Below are 19776 nucleotides of genomic sequence, written 5' to 3'. Positions count from 1 at the left end.
AAATATATTAGACAAGTAAAGACAACTTGGCTGAACACATCAAGGACATAGAACTGTGAAACAGTTTTTCAGCTCCTTTCCCTCAGTTCTTTCCCTCAGTACCAATATTGTAGCAATAACACATTACTTGACAAGGAAGACGAGGAAAGTGATGGATGTTTGGTAAAGGACTCATATTTAAAATTTTTGTGGGAGTGTTGGCAAACTCAGGCTTTTATTTTTTTTTAAGCCTAAGCTTTATTTCAAGAAAAAAAAAAAACTCATACTAATTTACATTCCTTTTATTAGAAAAATGATCCTATTGCAGTCATTTTTAAATGTGAGAGTAGAGCAAGGCAGTTTCAAGGAGACTTTAGAAAAAGGGCTCCTGTCTTGGGGAGTACTAATAATGAGAGGGTAAGGGTTTTCACTTCCACTCAACAATGGAAAATTAACTGAGTCAGGTAGAACGTGCATGGTCAGAGGCAAGGAACGCGAAGAGTTAGAGAATTGATTGTGACGTTTCCAAAAACTCTTTTGAATTACAGATCACTTATTTCTGATTTTGAAGGTTAGAGGAAAGGCATCCTTCAAAGTTTCTTAGAAATTTGGTACATAAGCTAGTATTGTTGCTGACTATGAAAAATACAATTCAATTCTTAATATTTAGTTCATCAGTATTTTTTTATTTATAAATTGTGCTATACATGCCCCATAAAGATTTATCATAATTTTTATTACTCTAAACTTTTAGAGATTAAACAGTTTAATTTTTAGAGAGTAAAGATTTAGCATCATTTTTATTACTCTAAACTGCCTGTAATCTCAGCTACTTGGGAAGCTGAGGCAGGAGAATTACTCGAACCAGGGGGGTGGAGGTTGCAGTCAGCCGAGATCGTGCCACTGCATTCCAACCTGGGTGACAGAGGGAGACTTTGTCTCAAAATTAAAAAAAAAAAAAAAGAGATTAACAATTTTAATCTCTGAAAGTTTGGGTGGGTTTAAAGAATATTTGTGGGAGTCATTTAAAGCACACTGGGAGAAGAAGAGTAGGGTTGCTAGACAAAATACAGGATACTCAGTTTATTTGAATTGCAGATACACCTGAATAATATTTTTAATATCGAAACAAAACTAAACAATTGTTAGTGTAAATATACCCCAAATATTGCATAAGACATACTTTTAACTAAAACATTTTTGTTTATCCGAATTAACTGAGAGTACTTAAACTTTTTGCTACCTCACAATTCTATAGAAGATGTTACTGATAACTTACTCAGTGAATATATAAGATCTAATTTATATATTACATTTGGCCTTTAACTCTTATAAATCTAGAATAATCCATATTCTGATATGTTTAAGAAAAAATCTTATTCCACGAAAAATATTCTTAGCATACTTAAGTTCAGAGAATGTCTATGAAATATTATATATGTGTTTGAAATGTGATAAAGAGTAATTTAAAGATTATTATCGAAAACAGGCTTTCAAATGCTACTTTCAAGTAAGGAAGGCTCAGAAATCAAATTGTTCTTAAAGAGGAGCATGGTTAAAACTATTGGTTCTTTTATGTTTTACTTAACCTCAAAATTTTAACAACTGTTAGGTTAACCATACGTATTCCTTTTTCCTTCCTAAATTATATGGCTGCCCTCCTTTTTTTTTTTTTTTTTTTTTTAATCATTTTCATGGCTTTGGAGGGGAAGAACTGGAATTCCGAAAGCACTAAAAAATAATAGTTTAATAATGCTGACAATCTCATCTCAAAGAAAGGCAAGACAGCAACCTTTCCTTTATTTCTTTTTTCCTGCATTCAACAGAAATTGAACAAACATGTGCTATATGTAAACCTTGTGCTGAGTGTTACAGAAGATACTAATTTGAATTTCACATAAACCTGGCATTCAGACAGCTTACAGTTTAGTGAGGGATACCCAAAGGTGATCTAAATGCTGGGGCAGAGTGAAGTCTAACAGGAAGGGAAGTCAAGCAAAGAGGGGGAGGGAGAGTACTAAGGGAGTCTAAGGGGTGGCACAACTAATTCCAAGTGGGGGACACAGGAAAGACCCTGCAAAATCTTGAAGGAAAAGTTAGATTTCACAGGAAGAAGGGCATTCCAAGCTGAATAAAGTCCATGACCAAGATACCACACTGTGAAATTACGGAGTGTAATAATAAAGAGGCAAGGAGTGTGTGGTGACTAAAGCGTATGGAGGACTGGAATGGGAAATGAGATTGAAATCATAGCCTGGAACCTTAAATGCCATGCCAAGGAGTTTTGGCTTTAGCAACAGGCAGTGGAGGATAGGAAGGTAGATGCTGGGAAGAAAAGGACCACAGGAGGGTAGAAGCGGGGAAAGACAAAGATAGCAAGATTGACAGGTGATACATATATCATAAATTGTTCATTTAATCATATTAGGTTATTAATTACATGTACACAATAAGTTTGGGAAATGGAATTTTGCATCAATTTTGGATCTAAAGTGTCTGTTACTACACATCGCTGGCATTTTCCTGGTAGGTGCTTCTTGCCTATCTAGCTCTATCCTAAGTAAAACCCCAGGCAAGCTGAACTCCAAACTTGGGCTTCTTCCTCTCTTTAGTTAAAACAGTGGGGTTCAGTTGAGAGCACGGTGGCTTAATTAATAATATAATCCAGGATGCCACTGTTTATTTTTACTATATTAATATTTCTTGGTCACCTACGAGAAAAGGAATCTATATGTAGTCTCCGTCTTTTCTTTGAGGGACTGAGGAACATGATATTGTGAGCAAGTTAGGTGCTGGGCTCTCAAATGGATGATGTGGGTTTCCATGTTTGAACGTGTGCAGGGGGAGAGGGTCCAGAGCCGAGAAGCCCAAGTGGGAAGCTGTAATTGTTCTTTCAGTAGTGTGGGCATAGATGTAGATTTGATATAATTAATTTTGTATCCTTTTGACAACTTGCTGAATTTATCTAAGGTCTTGATGAGATTATTGTGGAAAGGGTAGAAGGAAAAAAAAAGTTAAATGTCAGCCATGTAGAAAACTGTTTCATCTCTCTGCCTGCCTGAATTTGCACACCAGTATTTGAATTTTCTTTTCTAGGGATACCACTAACCTTTTTTTTTTTAACCTAACATTCGTTTTCTCAAAAAATGAAGGACTTAAATTATGATTATGGAGGCTTGAACTTTTGCTTTTAAAACGCCAACTTAAACCTTAGGGTATTAAAAAAATCAATTCACCTTCTAGAGGTGCTTCTCACCTTTAATCTCTAGCCACTTTTTCAAGCTGCATCTACTTGACATGACACTTTACCCCCACCCTTTTCCCTCAGTCTCTTTTTCCATTCTCTCCCATCTTTTCTACAAAAACACATACAATGACAAAGTTTTCTGACAGCTTAATGGAACTTTCAAGGACTGCAGGGACTAGGTTAAGTGTGATCTTATTAACAGAACATCTGGAGTAGTTAAAAATTTGCTCTTTAATTGGTTCAACAGCACTGTGTTCATCTAGATTGTGTTTTGTCCTAACAATAAAATTGTGAAGAATCAATTTGTAGTTTGCATTATGTGGAAAATTGGGAAAATAATATTCGCTTTGTCTCAGACCTTTCTTTCTGATAGCCTAGTTTCACCAAGTTTTTTTTTAAAAGGCTTGTTAGAAGTTTTACTTTGCAAACTTCACTGCTCCATAGACAAACTAGTCCACAGAGGGCAAAACAGTGGAAATCAGGTAATTTCCTGAGAATAGCTTCTCTTTTCTTGACATTATACATGAGAATGGCCTCAAACTACGTAGGGCTTGCTCAAACTAACTAACTACATCACGCATGCCATTATCCTGGAAAGACAGAGGATGAAAAAGGTGTGTTCATTTGTTGGATCCAGGGAGATACAGGTTATGCAAGTAATAGATAAACTCTTGCAAAGTGTATGGGCTGCTCTAGGGACTGAAAGGAGCCATATGAACCTCATCATATGTAAATCTCTTAGCACTTTAAATTGTGGAAACGCCCTGAAGTAAACTACTGAAATGTAGTGGATATATTAAAACATACTGGGTGCACAGTAGACGGGATCTTAATTGGTGTCAGAAAGCCAATTACAGGCAATGTGAAGGTTTGTCACCCTTAATTAATATTTCTTAAGCTCTTATAAGTCTACAGCCTGACAACTATCTTTGTAAAGAGATTCATTTTTAATGGGGTAATAAAATTTTTTCCACTCCAATTATTTTTAAATTTCATATTTTTTAAAAGGATGCAGTCCTTTTCAAACAGATATCTGCAATTACTTTTTTTTACTGAAATCAGAGGCAGTCATTATGAACAGTATAGAAATAATGGAAGTTCAGTATAGTCAACCACTGACAATGCTTTATTAAAAAGGAAAATGGTGTCGAGAAATTTATAGGGCAGCAAACTGCATTATGCCTAACCTTTTGGACATATTAAAGCATGTCATTTCCAGTCTTACAGCCTCTTGTTATTCGTAAATAATAGATAGCACTGAACACAATCATCTGACATTTGTTAAGGTAATAAATATACCCTAAGTGCTGATGGGTCTTGCACTCCATGATTTAAAAGCACACAGCAGAAATTTAATGTAACTTAAAATGTCTTATGTAATTCTATGGATTTGCAGATTCAGTTCAACTCAGCAGATCAGTAAGCACAGAGCTCTGCTGAGTGAACTGTTGTGCTAGGCATCTTTTATTATTATAAAGCAGGACCTTACTTTGGGGAATGACACGTGAACTCAAGTCCCTCTTTTCACCCCGGGAATATAAAGGAGAAGAACCTTCGTGAGTTTCTTTTCTCTTGTCTAGTCATGAAGAGATGAAGGTAAAGATTTTGGCATCCCCTAAACCATTCTGAAACATTGCTTAATAGCTGTAAGTTGAGTTGAGGGAGTGGGTTTTGAGATGATATTAGATGCAGGCCTTTAAAGGAGGCCACTCTATCCAATGGTGGGCTCCATCAAGCATTCTGCTGCTTCTGCACTTGAGAACCAGTTATGCCTGGGCTGACCCAATCTAGGACATACGTGAGCTCTGTGGTACCAACCACTATCTGATGGCCACAGTTACAGAGATGAGAAGTATTAGAAATTCTCCTCCAAGTCTTCACACCAGAGCAAATAGAGACCACAAGCATTTTTCAGCAGTTTTGGTGCAAGCAAATTGGGTTGATTCTTGTGCAGGAGTAGCAGCACAGTATTTTGAGCTATATGCCATGCTTTTGACAGATACCAAGGGAAAGTGTTAGGAATTTGATTGTCTTTCCAATAAAACAAGGTCAGTTTCTATTCTTTATCAGAGCATGATAACCACAGTAAAGAACTTATCCAATGAAACCTTAGATGTGTTTTCTGGAATATTATTTATGTTATTTCAGGACAGCATGTCTCAAGCTTTAGGGAAGTTAAGAATCATCTGGAGTCCTGGCTTCTGGGCCTAACCCAGAGATTCTGATGCTGAAACTTTGGGTAGGACTTGAGGATTTCTGTCTCTAATTAGTTCCAGGTGATGCTAATGCTGAGTGGCACTGATTCAGGACATTTTCCACGTTGCTGATGGGCTGTCTTATTTAAGTTCACTAGTCAAGGTTTTGTTGTAGTTTTAAATCCTTATTTTTCCACTCTTGGCTAACACAGTTGAACCCTACCAAAGTGTTGCCTTAAAATAGTCTAATCTTGGACCCTGTACAAGACAGGTAACTTGTCGAACATTCTAGAAACACTGTCCTTACATTATTAATTGAGCATTAACACGTTTTCTGCACAGTGCCAACTGCTTTGTGTTCATTTATTCAACCTATTTAATCTTTCCAACAATGCTCATCTTATAGCCAACACTACTGGGGCCTGGAGACCGAGTGACATGCCCAAAGTGACACAGTTAGCTATTTGTAGAGCCAACATGCAAACCCAGGTCTTTATGAGCTCAAAGTTTATGTTCTTAACCAGTAACACCCAGTCTCATCTTTAACCCAGATCTCAAGAACTACATTTCTAGAAAATTCAAGTTGGAAGATTTAGCAGTATTGAAACAGACCTGTTTCTTCATATCTGTTTTATCTTTGCTTTATAGAGAAAAATCAAAGCAAGTAATCAAATAATCCAAGCAAAGACTCACCCAAATTTCACAATTTTTTAAGGAGGTCCACTTCTCCATTTTGTGGCTTTGATGCCTTGTGAGAGAGTAAAGGAAGAAGATGGGACCAGGAAGTTGGAAAATAGAAATGCTTTGTCTGGTTTTAGAAATCACTTAGATGTTGTGTTTCTAGTCTTACTTAAGAAAGCTGATGAAAGAAAACTTCAAAAAGCAGGAAAATACGCCTTGCAGACTCTGCTAAAACTTTGCCAATGTAAAAGAATCATTACCTTTACAGGGACAGTAACAGTTCTAACACATGAAACCACAAACCAACATTCCAGGGCATGGCTTTTAAAAATTATCTTATCATGACTCTCAGTCTAGACATCAGTCCGTGCTCTGGCTTTAGCACTCCCATTGGCAATGCCATTTCTAAAGCAGTGGGAGCAGTGGAGGAACAGTGAACTGAGCGTTCCCAGCACACAGGGAAAAATGAAGCTGTTTCTTCTCTAAAAAAATGAAATCGAATGAATTCCAGGCTCATTCTCCCTTCTATTCCTGTGATGACATCCCAACCAAAAATGCATCACTTTTAAAGGTGATGGAAGTGGAAGTGGGTTCATCTACAGTCAACCACTCCAAGCATTATTTCAATATGTGAGTTTTAAAATAGCTTCTGAATTCAGAATATTAAACAGCCAGGCCAGGAAGCTACCTCCACTTTGGCATGGTCAGTCATTAACTTTATATATCTTGAAGACCATGGCCCCTCCTGGTACCTAATCTGTAGCCTGCCAGGGAAAACACACACACACACACACACACACACACACACACACACACACACACACTTAAATTAAAGGAAAAGGAAACTTTAAGTTATAAACTCCAAGCCTATTTCCATGGCAGCTGGCATGTCAGTTTATTCCTAAGCCATCTGGTTCACATTATGCCGTAAGACAAGAAGAAGGCTGCTTCCTGCCCAGATAACCACAGAGAGTTCCCATTTCACTTTCAGTGTGGTCATCTCGATTGGCTGGGATGTGGCTTTGAGAATAAATTGTCTCCAGTTAGGGTTTTTCCCTTGTTTGTTTTCTTCTCTTCTTAATAGGGATTACAGCGGGCCCTGTGTGGTTAGTGGGGCGATGCTTGGCTAGTGATTAGTTCATTCATTTATACTGTCTTGCAGGACCGTGAGCCTGGAATTTTGTTGCAGTAAGATTTGCAAACAAGAAAAATTGGGCTGTTAGATTCCATTCACTCAAGTTGTTATGAGGATTTCAAGGAAATTGTAGGCTTGTCTTACTATAAAGCAGAATCAAGAATCTATTTTTAGGGGATCTACTCCAGGGCTTTTCTTGGTGTTTTGCCATCTTTCTTAGCTCTCAGACCCAACACAAACCCTCTCTGGCTCAGTGATGGAGGAAATGTCCATCCTCCTTTTCGCCTTTGCATATTTCTCTAAAGGACACAGAGAGGCTTTGTTGTCTTTGTGGTCACCGGGTCCACTTTACACAGATGCCTATTAATCACTTCACTATGGAGACAGACACATCCATCATATCACAGCAGCTCAGAAACGGGCAGTCCAGTGAAAGGGGGTGAGAGGGGAAAGTGCACACTTAACCATTTCGAGTTAGGTTACTGGCTGCCTGGGTCTTACACACTTAGGGTGGTAATTGGGGTGGGGGTGAATAGAGCTCTTCCTTTGTATTTAGCTTAATAGGTGTGATTCATTTTACGTATTTTTGCTTGTCTGTTTGCTTCACATTTTGATAGGACAGATAATATCTCCCAGCTGTTTGTGTAAGGTGCAGGGAATAAGTATACTGTAAGATTGAGAGTTTTAATTTTAAAAACAGTAATAATAAATGCAGGTAGACTAGCTGTGCTTTTGATGCAATGATACTGACTCTTTGAAGCCAAGAGTTTTGCGATAATGCATTCAATGTGGAACAGAGCAAGCTGAAAGTTAGCTTTCTCAGGCAAGAGAAACTGCAGATAAATTAACCAAGAACTTTCCTTCTATGAGTGGCAGATCTTCTAAACCTCTTTTTTCATCATTCAAGGCTGTCCACAGCCTTCCAAATGGTGTTTCTAGCTCTTGCTCTTGTATTTTCTCTGCAAGTGCTCATTCATGTATGCATTCCTTTACTATTTATTTAAAAGATATTTACTGAGCACCTTTCTGCCTGAAGATTCAGTGGTGAGTTTTAGCAGTCTAGGTGAGAAAAACAAGTATCATACTAGTGATGATTTTAGAATAAAGGGAATGCAGAGCTCTGGGGACACTTGTAGAAGGAAGAACTTACCTGGCCTGAGGAGCCAGAGAAGGCTTCCCCATTTAAGCTGAGCCCTAAAGACAGGGGCTGATGAGTGGGAAAATGAGTAGGGATATTCCAGGCAGAGAGAACAGCCTGTATGAGAGCCATGAAGCAAGCTTGAGTATGGAAGGGTGGCTCATTCCTACAGCCTAACAGACTAGAAGGGAGTTAGACCATTTGCTATTACTCACTACGGCCTTCCCTTTCCTTCCCTCCAAGCCTCAGTTCTTGTCGTTCTCTCCACTCCAGCTAAGATCCTGTGCCTCTTTAAGGCTTAGCTCAAATGCCATCTCCAGTGTAAAGCTTTTGCCCACTGTTGAAGCAGAAGTGATGTATCTCATGACATAACCACACTTTGGACAGAGTTGTGTGCAACCACCTGCCTTCTTCCCTGCTGGTTTATGCCTCATTCATCATTGTCCTTCCCCGACACCTAGTGCAATGCTTGGTAAATGTTTGCTGAAGGCAGCCACAAAGATGCTTGGAGCCAAAACCTTGTGATACTAGGAGAGTGATAATAAAGACATAACCCAACCCTAAGTTAGGGGAAAACATCATTTCTAAAGCAAATTGTCTCAGAGCCTGGTGCTAGGTTCCCTTTGCACAGAGTAGTATCCATGAGCAGGACTACTAGAAAACATTTTTTAAATAAGGAATGTAGTGTTTGATATTTCAAAATTTATTTACATAGTCATCATAGGAAAAGTCAGAATTGTATTGGGCTTCCTCTTAGTTTTCAGTTTACAATTGTTCTTATTTTGAATCACATGTTGCAGGGTCTGGGGGCAGGGTCCTTCATCATCTTTTCATTGCTTTGGACTCTAAAGAACTTCAGATTGCCTCTCTGAGGTCTCCCTCCAGCATCTGAAAACTCTCACCTCAGGGAAAAAAAAAAAAAACAAAACAGTGGAGATTCTATTCTTTCTCAGTTCTGCCAATTTAAGACATGATTTCAGAGAAATCTCTAAGCCAGGGTGTGCCTTGCTTCCTGCAATAGGAAGGTGGAAAGAATAACCATTTAGCACCTTATGACTGGTGAGAAATAGCTGGTGGTTAATGAATCAATGCAAAGGATTTTTCAAATACTGTTTTCATTACTAATGCCCTATTTTCAATTGGTAAGAGCAGAAGAGGATGCAGGGGTTGGCAGAGGAAGGAATTTCAAGACCCTAGGGTAGAGAAGCCAACTCTGATTGTTCTCTCTGCAGTGGGAGGATACCTGGGGAGGGGAATATACCACCCTCCAAGGGCCCTTCACTTGCCCAGGGCTTCCAGGCAGCATCTGAAGCAAGGGGTACTCAGCTCTAGCCTGTTGCCCTTTGCCCTTTGCAGAGATGCTTTTTTTTTTTCTAATTATTCAGTTCCACTGGGGCACTCTGTTGTTGTAAATAACCCATTTATCGTCATCGACTCTTTTGGATTTTTCCCAGAATTAATTTCATTTTTGAAATAGTTTCTCTTCTTACTGTTTTGAGCAAATATTGAGCAGCATTATAGATTTATTTTTATTTGTCTGATAGATGCTACTATTAAAATTCTTTTGTATGATTGGAGATAGAATTTATTTCCATGACTTCAAAAGCAAGGGTGATAGTCACTCTAAAGATGACCTCCCAAGTTTAGAAGTTCATTTAAAAATAGCTCTACAATGTATTGAAAACCCATTTATTCAGCCATCATTTATTGAGTTACCCAACTAAGAGCTCTGTGGATGGCAAGGGTTATAAATGCAGAAAAAATGTGGTACTTGCCCAGGATTTGTACTCCACTGAGAATCCAACTATAATTGCCAACATTTTCCACTTCTGTTGTTTTAATTATTTCAAAATTCAGTAACTATAGGCATCCTGAAACAGTAGGTGTTCCCTTATATTGCTTCGAAATCCCATATCACCTTTTTGACTACATTTAGAAGGCACGAAGTTTGGACCTGGAAGCACAGGTCTATTCCTCTCCCATGGGAGACCAGTAGCAAATGGAATCCAATGGAGCAGCTGTGACTATCACTTGGAAGCCCTCTGTGAGCCACTAACCCACCACTTCTCTTTTGTGGCTTCTTTTGAGCTTTAGATTTGTCCAGCAAACTACAGCATTTAAGCTCTTTCCTATTTTTTTAAGCTCTTTTTTTTTTAAGCTCTTTTCCTATTTTTTATTTCCTTTGATTCCTACTGCCTTACCCAGTAAGGCAGTAAGATTAGGTGTGTTCATCTCATGCTACAGATAAAAAAAACTGAGGCCCAGAGATGTTAAGTCACTTGCCAAAAGGTCACCCAGCCAGTAAGTGGGAGCCTGCAATTCCAAGCCCACTGAGATCTTCTCTAGCTGCTTTTATCACCACCACTGACAAGTCTGCTGTTTCCAAGCCTTCACAATGGCTATGCCACAAAGTTGACTTGATCATTTCTGTGAATGCTTCTTTGGCCTTTTTCATGATATAGGCAGAAAGCTTTAAGTTTGAAAGGCATTTCCAAAAATAACGTTTACCTTATCTTCTTCAACTGCACTTTCAACTTACTCTGTGATCTGTTTCCATCTTTGGACATTTCTGAATTTACACAAGCAGATGAGGAAAGCCCTCTGCCTCCCCATGGATAGATGAAGAGATGCAAAAATGTTTTTAAGGCCACCCGTTATATAACAAAATGAGAAGGGGGAAAAAAATCTGTCTGAGATACCATTTTCCTGAAAGGTCAGATCCTACTTAACTTGTTAACAACCAAAAACCTGAACTCAAATATCATCCACTAAAAAAGAGTTCTTCCCAGTGAAAGAATAAGTAGCTTTCATGAGTCCAAAATAGCCAAGGACTTTCAGACATGAAAGAAGAATGATATTTGGGAGCTAAAAGTAAGGCTAAGAAGCAATGGACACGTGAAAAATTTGCAATTTTCCCAGTGAAACCAATGAATTGCTCTAGCTTTACTCTTTCCACGTTCCTTTTAAACTGAGAGGGCAATTTAAATTGTAGAATGCCAAAGTCAATTGTAAATAGCCTCCTATTATAATACACATTTATTGGGAATATCCAGTCCCCCTAAATTTGGTAGCCTGGAAGGATTTCATGAAATACTCATTGCCATGAAAAAAAATACCTAATACACCCCCACCCCATTACTGGGGTCTAGCCTGTGTTAAACTCGCACTGAGATCACCAAGTCAATGAGAGAAATTAAAACCCATTTTATCCACAGGTGTACATTTTTGTGCAATTATATGTAGGGGGTTAAAACTGGTGTTCGGTAGAACCCCATACATAATCAAAATTGAAGAAAAATCAGTAGCTATTTTAGCATAATAAGGAAATGCAAATTTAAGAAAGAAAATTTTCATTAGCACATTTCCTTGGTGAATAGGTATTAAAATATATTTGAATGCAGGACACCCCACTGTTTGGGGAGCTTCACACATAAATGGTGTGAGTTACAGCCAAATTTCTGGCTGTTTTTTGCTTCTCAGTTTCTACCCCATAAAAGCTGATGGAGATAAATCTGGAAATATTTGAAAAGCATCACATTTGGAAATTATTTGATATCTTACTGTCTTGTACACTCTTTCCTTATGGTGAATTGCCTTGACTGCCTTTTATTACCAAGGGTATTTGTTGGATCACAGAATCTTTATTTCTTAAGAGATATTTGCTTCTTCTACTTAAGTCACAATCCTTTGTCACAGGACAATCATTTCCACAGCAACCAACTGTGATGTCACAGTTGAAGGGAGGAGGACCCTTAGGAAGGAAAGAAAAAGAGAATGTACTTTTCAGGCTAAGGTTTCTGGGTTTTAAAACCATCACTTCAGAAATCAAAATATTTTAGCAGAAAAACCCCCATGACAAAGCTTCAAGGTTCTCAGCTGTGACAAAGACAACATTTCAGTAGAAGTTTAAGGTTGCATGTTGTGGGTTTGGGAAGGGGTAGAGATTTTTATTTCCTTTCATTCTAATTCTGTGCCACTGATACCTGCCAGTAAAATACATTAAACATATTCCAGAAAGAGTTGATTTGGTAGATGAAAAATGTGTCTCCCGAGACCAGAGAAGGTACATTTTCTGTCTTGCTATCATTTCCATAATAAGAACAATGTTTACATTTCCTCAGCCCATGCAGTGCCTCTAATGTATTCGTGTTCTTTCACTCTCCAGAGGCAGGAATTGAGGTATTTGAGATTTTATTTTTTAGCAACTGCATCAAGCACTTAAGATCTGACAACTGTGATGTGTATTCTCACTTGGCATTAAAAAATAAAAGCTTCTGTGTTTGCATTTGATTAGAGTCGCTCAGCTGGGTGGCTGATTAAGCAGGAATAGCGAAAGCACCTTCCTTCAGAAACAGTGAATCCTGGTTAATGTAGTGTAAGATTATGGATGGGTGTAGTCACATAATTTTTATTAAATTGAAGAGATTAGCTCTGCTGAAAAATCCCACTGTGACAGCAAACTCTATGTGCAATAATGGGACCTAACACTTCTCAAACCCACTACAGGACCCCAAATGGTCTTATTTCTAAATCTTCTTTCAGTTCCAGTGAGAAAGCTTCATTCAAATATTCAGGATATTTACCTGAAATTGAGTTTGCACTGTTTTTTTTTTTTTTTTTTTTGAGAGGTGATGCAAAATCAGCACAAACATTCGTAGTCTGTGAACTTTAGCTATATTTTCTCAGCGTAAATAAAAATGACACACACACTCTTTCCTCTAGTTGCTTGAAAGGCAAACACTTTTCCCCAGACAGAGGCTCTGGTGGCCACAGGGGGTCGTCGGAAAAGATCCCAACTGGAAGCCTAGAGTGTGTGATTTGTTTGTTTAACATGCATGAAATTGTTGCCTCTTCCTCCAGACTCAGGATAACTTGGTTATCCCAATTCTAGGAAGGGAAGATTAAAAAGCCATAAAGAGGGAAAGAAAGATAACTTTTGAAAGCAAAACCTCCCATATTCCTTGGAGTGAAGCAGAGTAGAAAGTGCAGGTACTGGAGAGAGTGAACAGCATTTTTCTTTTTTTCTTTTTTTGAAACGGAGTCTCGCTCTGTCACCCAGGCTGGAGTGCAGTGGCCCGATCTCCCCTCACTGCAACCTCCACCTCCCAGGTTCAAACAATTCTCTACCTCAGCCTCTGGAGTACCGAGGATTACAATCCCCTGCCACCAAGCCCGGCTATTTTTTTTTTTTTTTTTTTTGTATTTTTAGTAGAGAGGGGGTTTCACCATCTTGGCCAGGCTGGTCTTGAACTCCTGACCTCGTGATCCACCCGCCTCGGCCTCCCAAAGTGCTGGGATTACAGGCGTGAGCCACCGTGCCCCGCCTGAACAGCACTTTTTTAGACAACAAAGAAGGCTACAAATGGAGTCCATTTACATACTGCACACGAGGGGATTGGGGAGGATTAATTGGTTAATGTTTGGCAAGCTGAGCTTGGAAGACAAGTTGTGCAGAGGTGCTGTTGTCACTTATTACTGTTATTAATTAACAAGGTGAATGCCAAGCAAAAACAAGCCTCGGGGTGTGCTTTCATTTCTTAACGCCATATGCGATGTCTATTTCAGGCGTGATTCGGGAAAGTTACCTCAAAGGCCACGACCAGCTGGTTCCTGTCACCCTCTTGGCCATTGCAGTCATCTTGGCTTTCGTCATGGGGGCCGTCTTCTCGGGCATCACCGTGTACTGCGTCTGTGATCACCGGCGCAAAGACGTGGCCGTGGTGCAGCGCAAGGAGAAGGAGCTCACCCACTCGCGCCGGGGCTCCATGAGCAGCGTCACCAAACTCAGCGGCCTCTTTGGGGACACTCAATCCAAAGACCCAAAGCCGGAGGCCATCCTCACGCCACTCATGCACAACGGCAAGCTTGCCACTCCCGGCAACACGGCCAAGATGCTCATTAAAGCAGACCAGCACCACCTGGACCTGACGGCCCTCCCCACCCCAGAGTCCACCCCAACGCTGCAGCAGAAGCGGAAGCCCAGCCGCGGCAGCCGCGAGTGGGAGAGGAACCAGAACCTCATCAATGCCTGCACAAAGGACATGCCCCCCATGGGCTCCCCTGTGATTCCCACGGACCTGCCCCTGCGGGCCTCCCCCAGCCACATCCCTAGCGTGGTGGTCCTGCCCATCACGCAGCAGGGCTACCAGCATGAGTACGTGGACCAGCCCAAAATGAGCGAGGTGGCCCAGATGGCGCTGGAGGACCAGGCCGCCACACTGGAGTATAAGACCATCAAGGAACATCTCAGCAGCAAGAGTCCCAACCACGGGGTGAACCTTGTGGAGAACCTGGACAGCCTGCCCCCCAAAGTTCCACAGCGGGAGGCCTCCCTGGGCCCCCCGGGAGCCTCCCTGTCTCAGACCGGTCTAAGCAAGCGGCTGGAAATGCACCACTCCTCTTCCTACGGGGTTGACTATAAGAGGAGCTACCCCACGAACTCGCTCACGAGAAGCCACCAGGCCACCACTCTCAAAAGAAACAATACTAACTCCTCCAATTCCTCTCACCTCTCCAGAAACCAGAGCTTTGGCAGGGGAGACAACCCGCCGCCCGCCCCGCAGAGGGTGGACTCCATCCAGGTGCACAGCTCCCAGCCATCTGGCCAGGCCGTGACTGTCTCGAGGCAGCCCAGCCTCAACGCCTACAACTCACTGACAAGGTCGGGGCTGAAGCGTACGCCCTCGCTAAAGCCGGACGTACCCCCCAAACCTTCCTTTGCTCCCCTGTCCACGTCCATGAAGCCCAATGATGCGTGTACATAATCCCAGGGGGAGGGGGTCAGGTGTCGAACCAGCAGGCAAGGCGAGGTGCCCGCTCAGCTCAGCAAGGTTCTCAACTGCCTCGAGTACCCACCAGACCAAGAAGGCCTGCAGCAGAGCCGAGGACGAGCCGAGGACGCTGGGTCCTCCTCTCTGGGACACAGGGGTACTCACGAAAATTGGGCCGCGTGGTTTGGTGAAGGTTTGCAACGGCGGGGACTCACCTTCATTCTCTTCCTTCACTTTCCCCCACACCCTACAACAGGTCGGACCCACAAAAGACTTCAGTTATCATCACAAACATGAGCCAAAAGCACATACCTACCCTATCCCCCATACACACACACATGCACACAACACATACACACACACTTACAGAGGTGAACAAAAACTGAAACATTTTGTCCATAACTTCACGGGACGTGGCCACACTGGGTTTGCGTTCCAACCTGCAAAACACGAATACATTTTTTAAAGTCAAGAAAATTTTAAAAGACAAAAAAAAAAAAAAAAAAGAATTCATTGATAATTCTAACTCAGACTTTAACAATGGCAGAAGTTTACTATGCGCAAATACTGTGAAATGCCCGCCAGTGTTACAGCTTTCTGTTACAGCAGATAAATGCCATGTTGGGCAACTATGTCATAGATTTCTGCTCCTCCTCTCTTTTAATGAAATAACGTGACCGTTAACGCAAGTAACTCTTTATTTATTGTTCACCCTTTTTTTTCCTTAAGGAAAGGACTCTTCCAAATATCATCCTATGAACAGCTCTTCAGAAAGCCCATTGAAAGTTAAACTATTTAACGTGAAATCCATTAACTGGAATAATTGAGTTTCTTTATTTTTACAATAAATTCACTGAGTAAATAAGTTGGAGCTGGAATTCTGAGCTTTGTGTTTGGACTGTCTGGTCTATAGCTAAAGGAAAAAGTTAGGAGGGGAATATTTATTTAAATCTATCAGTTCATTTGCTGGTCAGGTCTCTGGCCTATAAACATGCAAAAAAACTAATTCATGTTAAAGTCCTTCCAGATCCTAATTTCTAAAGCAATCAGGAGAGAAGCTTTTAGAATGGCACATCATGTCCCATTGGTGCCAACATGATTTTGTCCATGGTTCTGACTTTCTGTGAAGGCACCAGCTTGCAATACGCCATCTCATTTCACCTTGCATGTAAGACAGCAAACAAAATCCACAAATGGTGTGAACTAATATGCTGGCTGCTACCTTGCATAAATTAATGATTTGATCACACGGGTCTTCGTGGGGTTACATCTGTGAATAGCCTGTTTTCCACATGTAAATTTGTGCCTTACACCTTGAGTTGTGTACACTTGTAAACTGTCTTTATGATCACCTGTTCCCCTTTTGAAATAAGTGCAGATATTTATTTAACCCTCTCTTCGCCACCCTCCGCCCCCCTTCCAGCCCTCTGGAAGATTGGTGTCAAGCAGATGGAAGAATGCAGTGGTGATAGTTGTCATGCGACAGCCTGAGAACGCTGGGCAGCACCACACCCTCCAATTCACACTGCCTTCTAGTTGTGCCAACTCAAACCACCCTTTGGCTGTGCTCCGAAGCATGGACCCCAGTGTTGTGGGTGTGGCAAATCCCCTTTCATGCTCAAGAGCTCCCTGCTTCCCTTAGATTATTTCAATACGGTGATATCCTTATTTGCTAGCAGAAAAGGGACTAACGTCCCATTCCTCTTTTCTGCTGTGTCCACTGGCTAGAGAGCAGGCGGTGCGAGGTTGGGCAGACACCTGGGAGGAGTCTCCAAGCCATGTGCACAGCACACACATGCAGTGCACACAAAGAAATGACATGGAAATAGATGCGGGCAGGCTGGTCCCTGCTGTGATTAACGAGTAACTCCAAGTACAAGGCCGACCACAATGGATGCTGCAAAAACGTTGACTGGGGCAAAGGATTTTTTATTTTATTTTTTATTCTGTTATTATGTTTTTAGGGGATGGGAGGTGGTGTGTGTTTTTCTCCTTTTGGTTTTCATTTGCTCAAGCACACAAAAGGGACTTTTGTTTACATGAACAAAGGAACTGTCCGCATACTGTAAACCATGAGCAGTGTTGTTGTTCTTTTAAACAGTAAATTTGGTGGTCTCTTTGTCTGTTTTTATTTCCAGTTGGATCTTCTGGGTTTAGTTTTGCCTTTAAAAAGAATTCAAAACAACACTGACAATGATAGTTTCGAGTTGGATAGTGAAAAAGTGGAGCCTCCATAGTCAGTGTGGTTGCCTTCAGACCTGAGTACTTAGCTGAGGGTGGGCGAGAGCCCTTTGTCCCAAAAGTCCATTACAGTTTTGCTGTTGTTTAGGGGTAGGTTGTGGTGGTGGTTTTTACTTTTTTTTTTTTTTTTTTTGGCTTTTGTAATGGAATCCATGTTGACATCCTGTGAACTCTGTCTCCTGAAACCCTGAAGTATTTCCTAGAACTTGAAATATTGTTTTCTTCCTTGAATTTTCTCTAGAAATGCAGAAATTAGGAAGGCAATGGGTCTGTATCCCCCTGCCCACTTCTTTCCCATGCTTGACTCCCGAGAGTACTGGCAGTGCAGCACCCATCATTGAAGTGAGCGGCTGTCTTGTCCAGTGTTTGTAGGCATCACTGCCTCAGCTGTTAAGGAGACCTGTGTCTAAACTTACATCCACATTCCTACACCCCCACAACCCATCACTTCTGGTGTTAACCCTAAAATACCCACATGTATTGAGCTGGTCTTCTGCATTTAAGTATTTCTCCCCATTTTTTTTCCCCCACTGTTTGTGGGGGGAGGGTCCATAAACCCGAGTGTGCCTTTGCTTTCCACCCTTGCTAGACACTGGTAGATGCAACAAACTCAGATTTATATTTGTTGTAAAGTTGTAAAAATATTGTGATGTCACCGATTTTCCTTCCATCTCCACATCCCCTAACATCTGATTCACGACTTAATGTATGTTGTAAAAAAAGAAAAAAGAAAAGAAAAAAAGGGAAAAAAGAAAAAAAGCAAGGAAAAGGCTCTTTATTACTTAAAAGTAATAAAACCTGACTGTTCTACATTATCCTTTGTGTCCTGAATGCTTTTATTTATCTCTTAATTTTTCCTTTTTAACCTGTTCTCGTCCCCACCCTTTGTGGGTATGATTCTACTCTTTCCTCCATTTCTATCTGGCTTCCAAAGCATCCATAACTGTATAGTTTGATGTATTTGTTTGCAGTGTCCACACCCAGCCACCCCCACCCCAATTATTGACGTGATTCTTTGCTCAAACCCAGCCTGGAGCAGGATTTTAGCAGAAGCCACCGGTAATTAAAAGGCAGAGCACGCATTGGCTCCTTCTATTCATTTTATGCATTTTCTTTGTATGGGCTTGTTCATCATCAAACAGTTATGGTAGCCTTGATAGTTTAAGAGATCAAGGCTAGGATTTTAGTATGTAGGGTCCACTAAAAATAGATCCCTGCACAGATGTGACTTCAGTCTTTTTACGTATTAATAAGGTGGAGGGGGCTGGATTTTACTCCTCGTTAGCATTTATCTTTTGTAACCCAGAAGGTATATTGGAGGTATATTGGGACGCAGCCTTTGATTTTTCTTTTGCAAAAAGAGCATTATTTTGCAAAAAGAGCATCATTTCTTTTGCAAAAGAGCATTATGAAATGCCTAGATCAGGTTTTCTTCTAGGGGTTTTTTTTAAAACAATTATTTAAATAAGTCTTCAGCTACAGTATTTTACTTTTGACCCTATGAATTTTTTTTTTTTTTTTTTTATGCTTTAAGTCAGTTGAGTGTGGGAAGCTGCAGGTTGAGGCCTCAGTTCATACCTATAGTGGCCCAGTAACCTTTAGATTGCCATCTCCAATTGTGTTTCTTGAATTACATCCATAGCGCCTGGCACAAAGTTGACTAGAATATAGTTTCTACCTCCTCATTTGCAAAGAGAGACTGACATGGCCCTTGTAGTTGCCATTTGGATGTAAGGACAAAGTACTGATGAAGCTCCCTAGAGGTTAGGGTAAAAATATTTGTGCTGGTTCTTAAAGAACAAGTTCTCTGAACAACTAGCCCAGGCAGAGGGGACATCCTTTGCAAAGGCACCAAGTGTGCTCTTTGGGAAACAAAAGGTTCAGCAGGCCTTGTGCAGGATCTGTGAGAGCTTGGCAGGGCAAGTCTGGGAAAGGGGGGTTGGAGACAGGCCAGGAGGGACCTGGTTCCCATATACTAGGATTTTAGCTGAAGCAGTGGAGTGCTCCCTTGCTTTGGAGTAAATAAAACAACAGACACCGTTTATGCTTGGGAAAGCTACCTGGCCATAACGTGGGAAGTAAACTGGCCTAGAGAGGGACTGCAGGCCAGCTGGGCAGTGTGCCAGATGGCATGCCAAGTGGGTAAGAGCAACACAAGTGAAAACCGCACATCCAATTTCAGATGCAAAAAGGAACAATCACAGAGCTGAGTCCTTTTTGCCAGAAAGAACTTCCACTGTATGTAATTGACAGGTTAGCCCTGCACGGTTATACCCAAATGTCTTATCTAGAACTGACAGAATGGTGAACCTCTAGCATGACCCTTTCATTTTAAAAATGGGGGAAGCTTTGCGAGGCCGAGGTGGGCGGATCACGAGGTCAGGAGATCG

The 19776-nt window shown here is 41.0% G+C and overlaps 2 protein-coding genes and 1 pseudogene across 4 annotated transcripts in view; 2 read left to right on the top strand and 1 right to left on the bottom strand.

Annotated features, from left to right (window-relative positions):
- The window catches only part of SEMA6A (semaphorin 6A), a 130607-nt gene extending 112406 nt beyond the window's left edge, over positions 1-18201 (top strand). For all 3 annotated transcript variants that reach the window (XM_024247170.3, XM_002815807.5, XM_054555839.2), the window contains one exon: positions 13941-18201. In XM_024247170.3, the coding sequence (XP_024102938.2) occupies positions 13941-15139 (1199 nt within the window). In that variant the 3' untranslated portion in view covers positions 15140-18201. The remainder of the gene's footprint in view (positions 1-13940) is intronic.
- The window catches only part of COMMD10 (COMM domain containing 10), a 362273-nt gene continuing 357965 nt past the window's right edge, over positions 15469-19776 (bottom strand). Inside the window, exon 7 of the mRNA XM_063724229.1 lies at positions 15469-15585. Within this exon, the coding sequence (XP_063580299.1) occupies positions 15509-15585 (77 nt within the window). The 3' untranslated portion in view covers positions 15469-15508. The remainder of the gene's footprint in view (positions 15586-19776) is intronic.
- LOC112133412 (uncharacterized) lies at positions 16623-18201 on the top strand (annotated as a pseudogene).

Source organism: Pongo abelii, chromosome 4 (assembly GCF_028885655.2).
Source record: "Pongo abelii isolate AG06213 chromosome 4, NHGRI_mPonAbe1-v2.0_pri, whole genome shotgun sequence".
Taxonomy (NCBI): Eukaryota; Metazoa; Chordata; class Mammalia; order Primates; family Hominidae; genus Pongo; species Pongo abelii.
The sequence above is the reverse complement of the archived record's forward strand: the minus strand, read 5'-3'. Positions and strand labels throughout refer to the sequence as shown.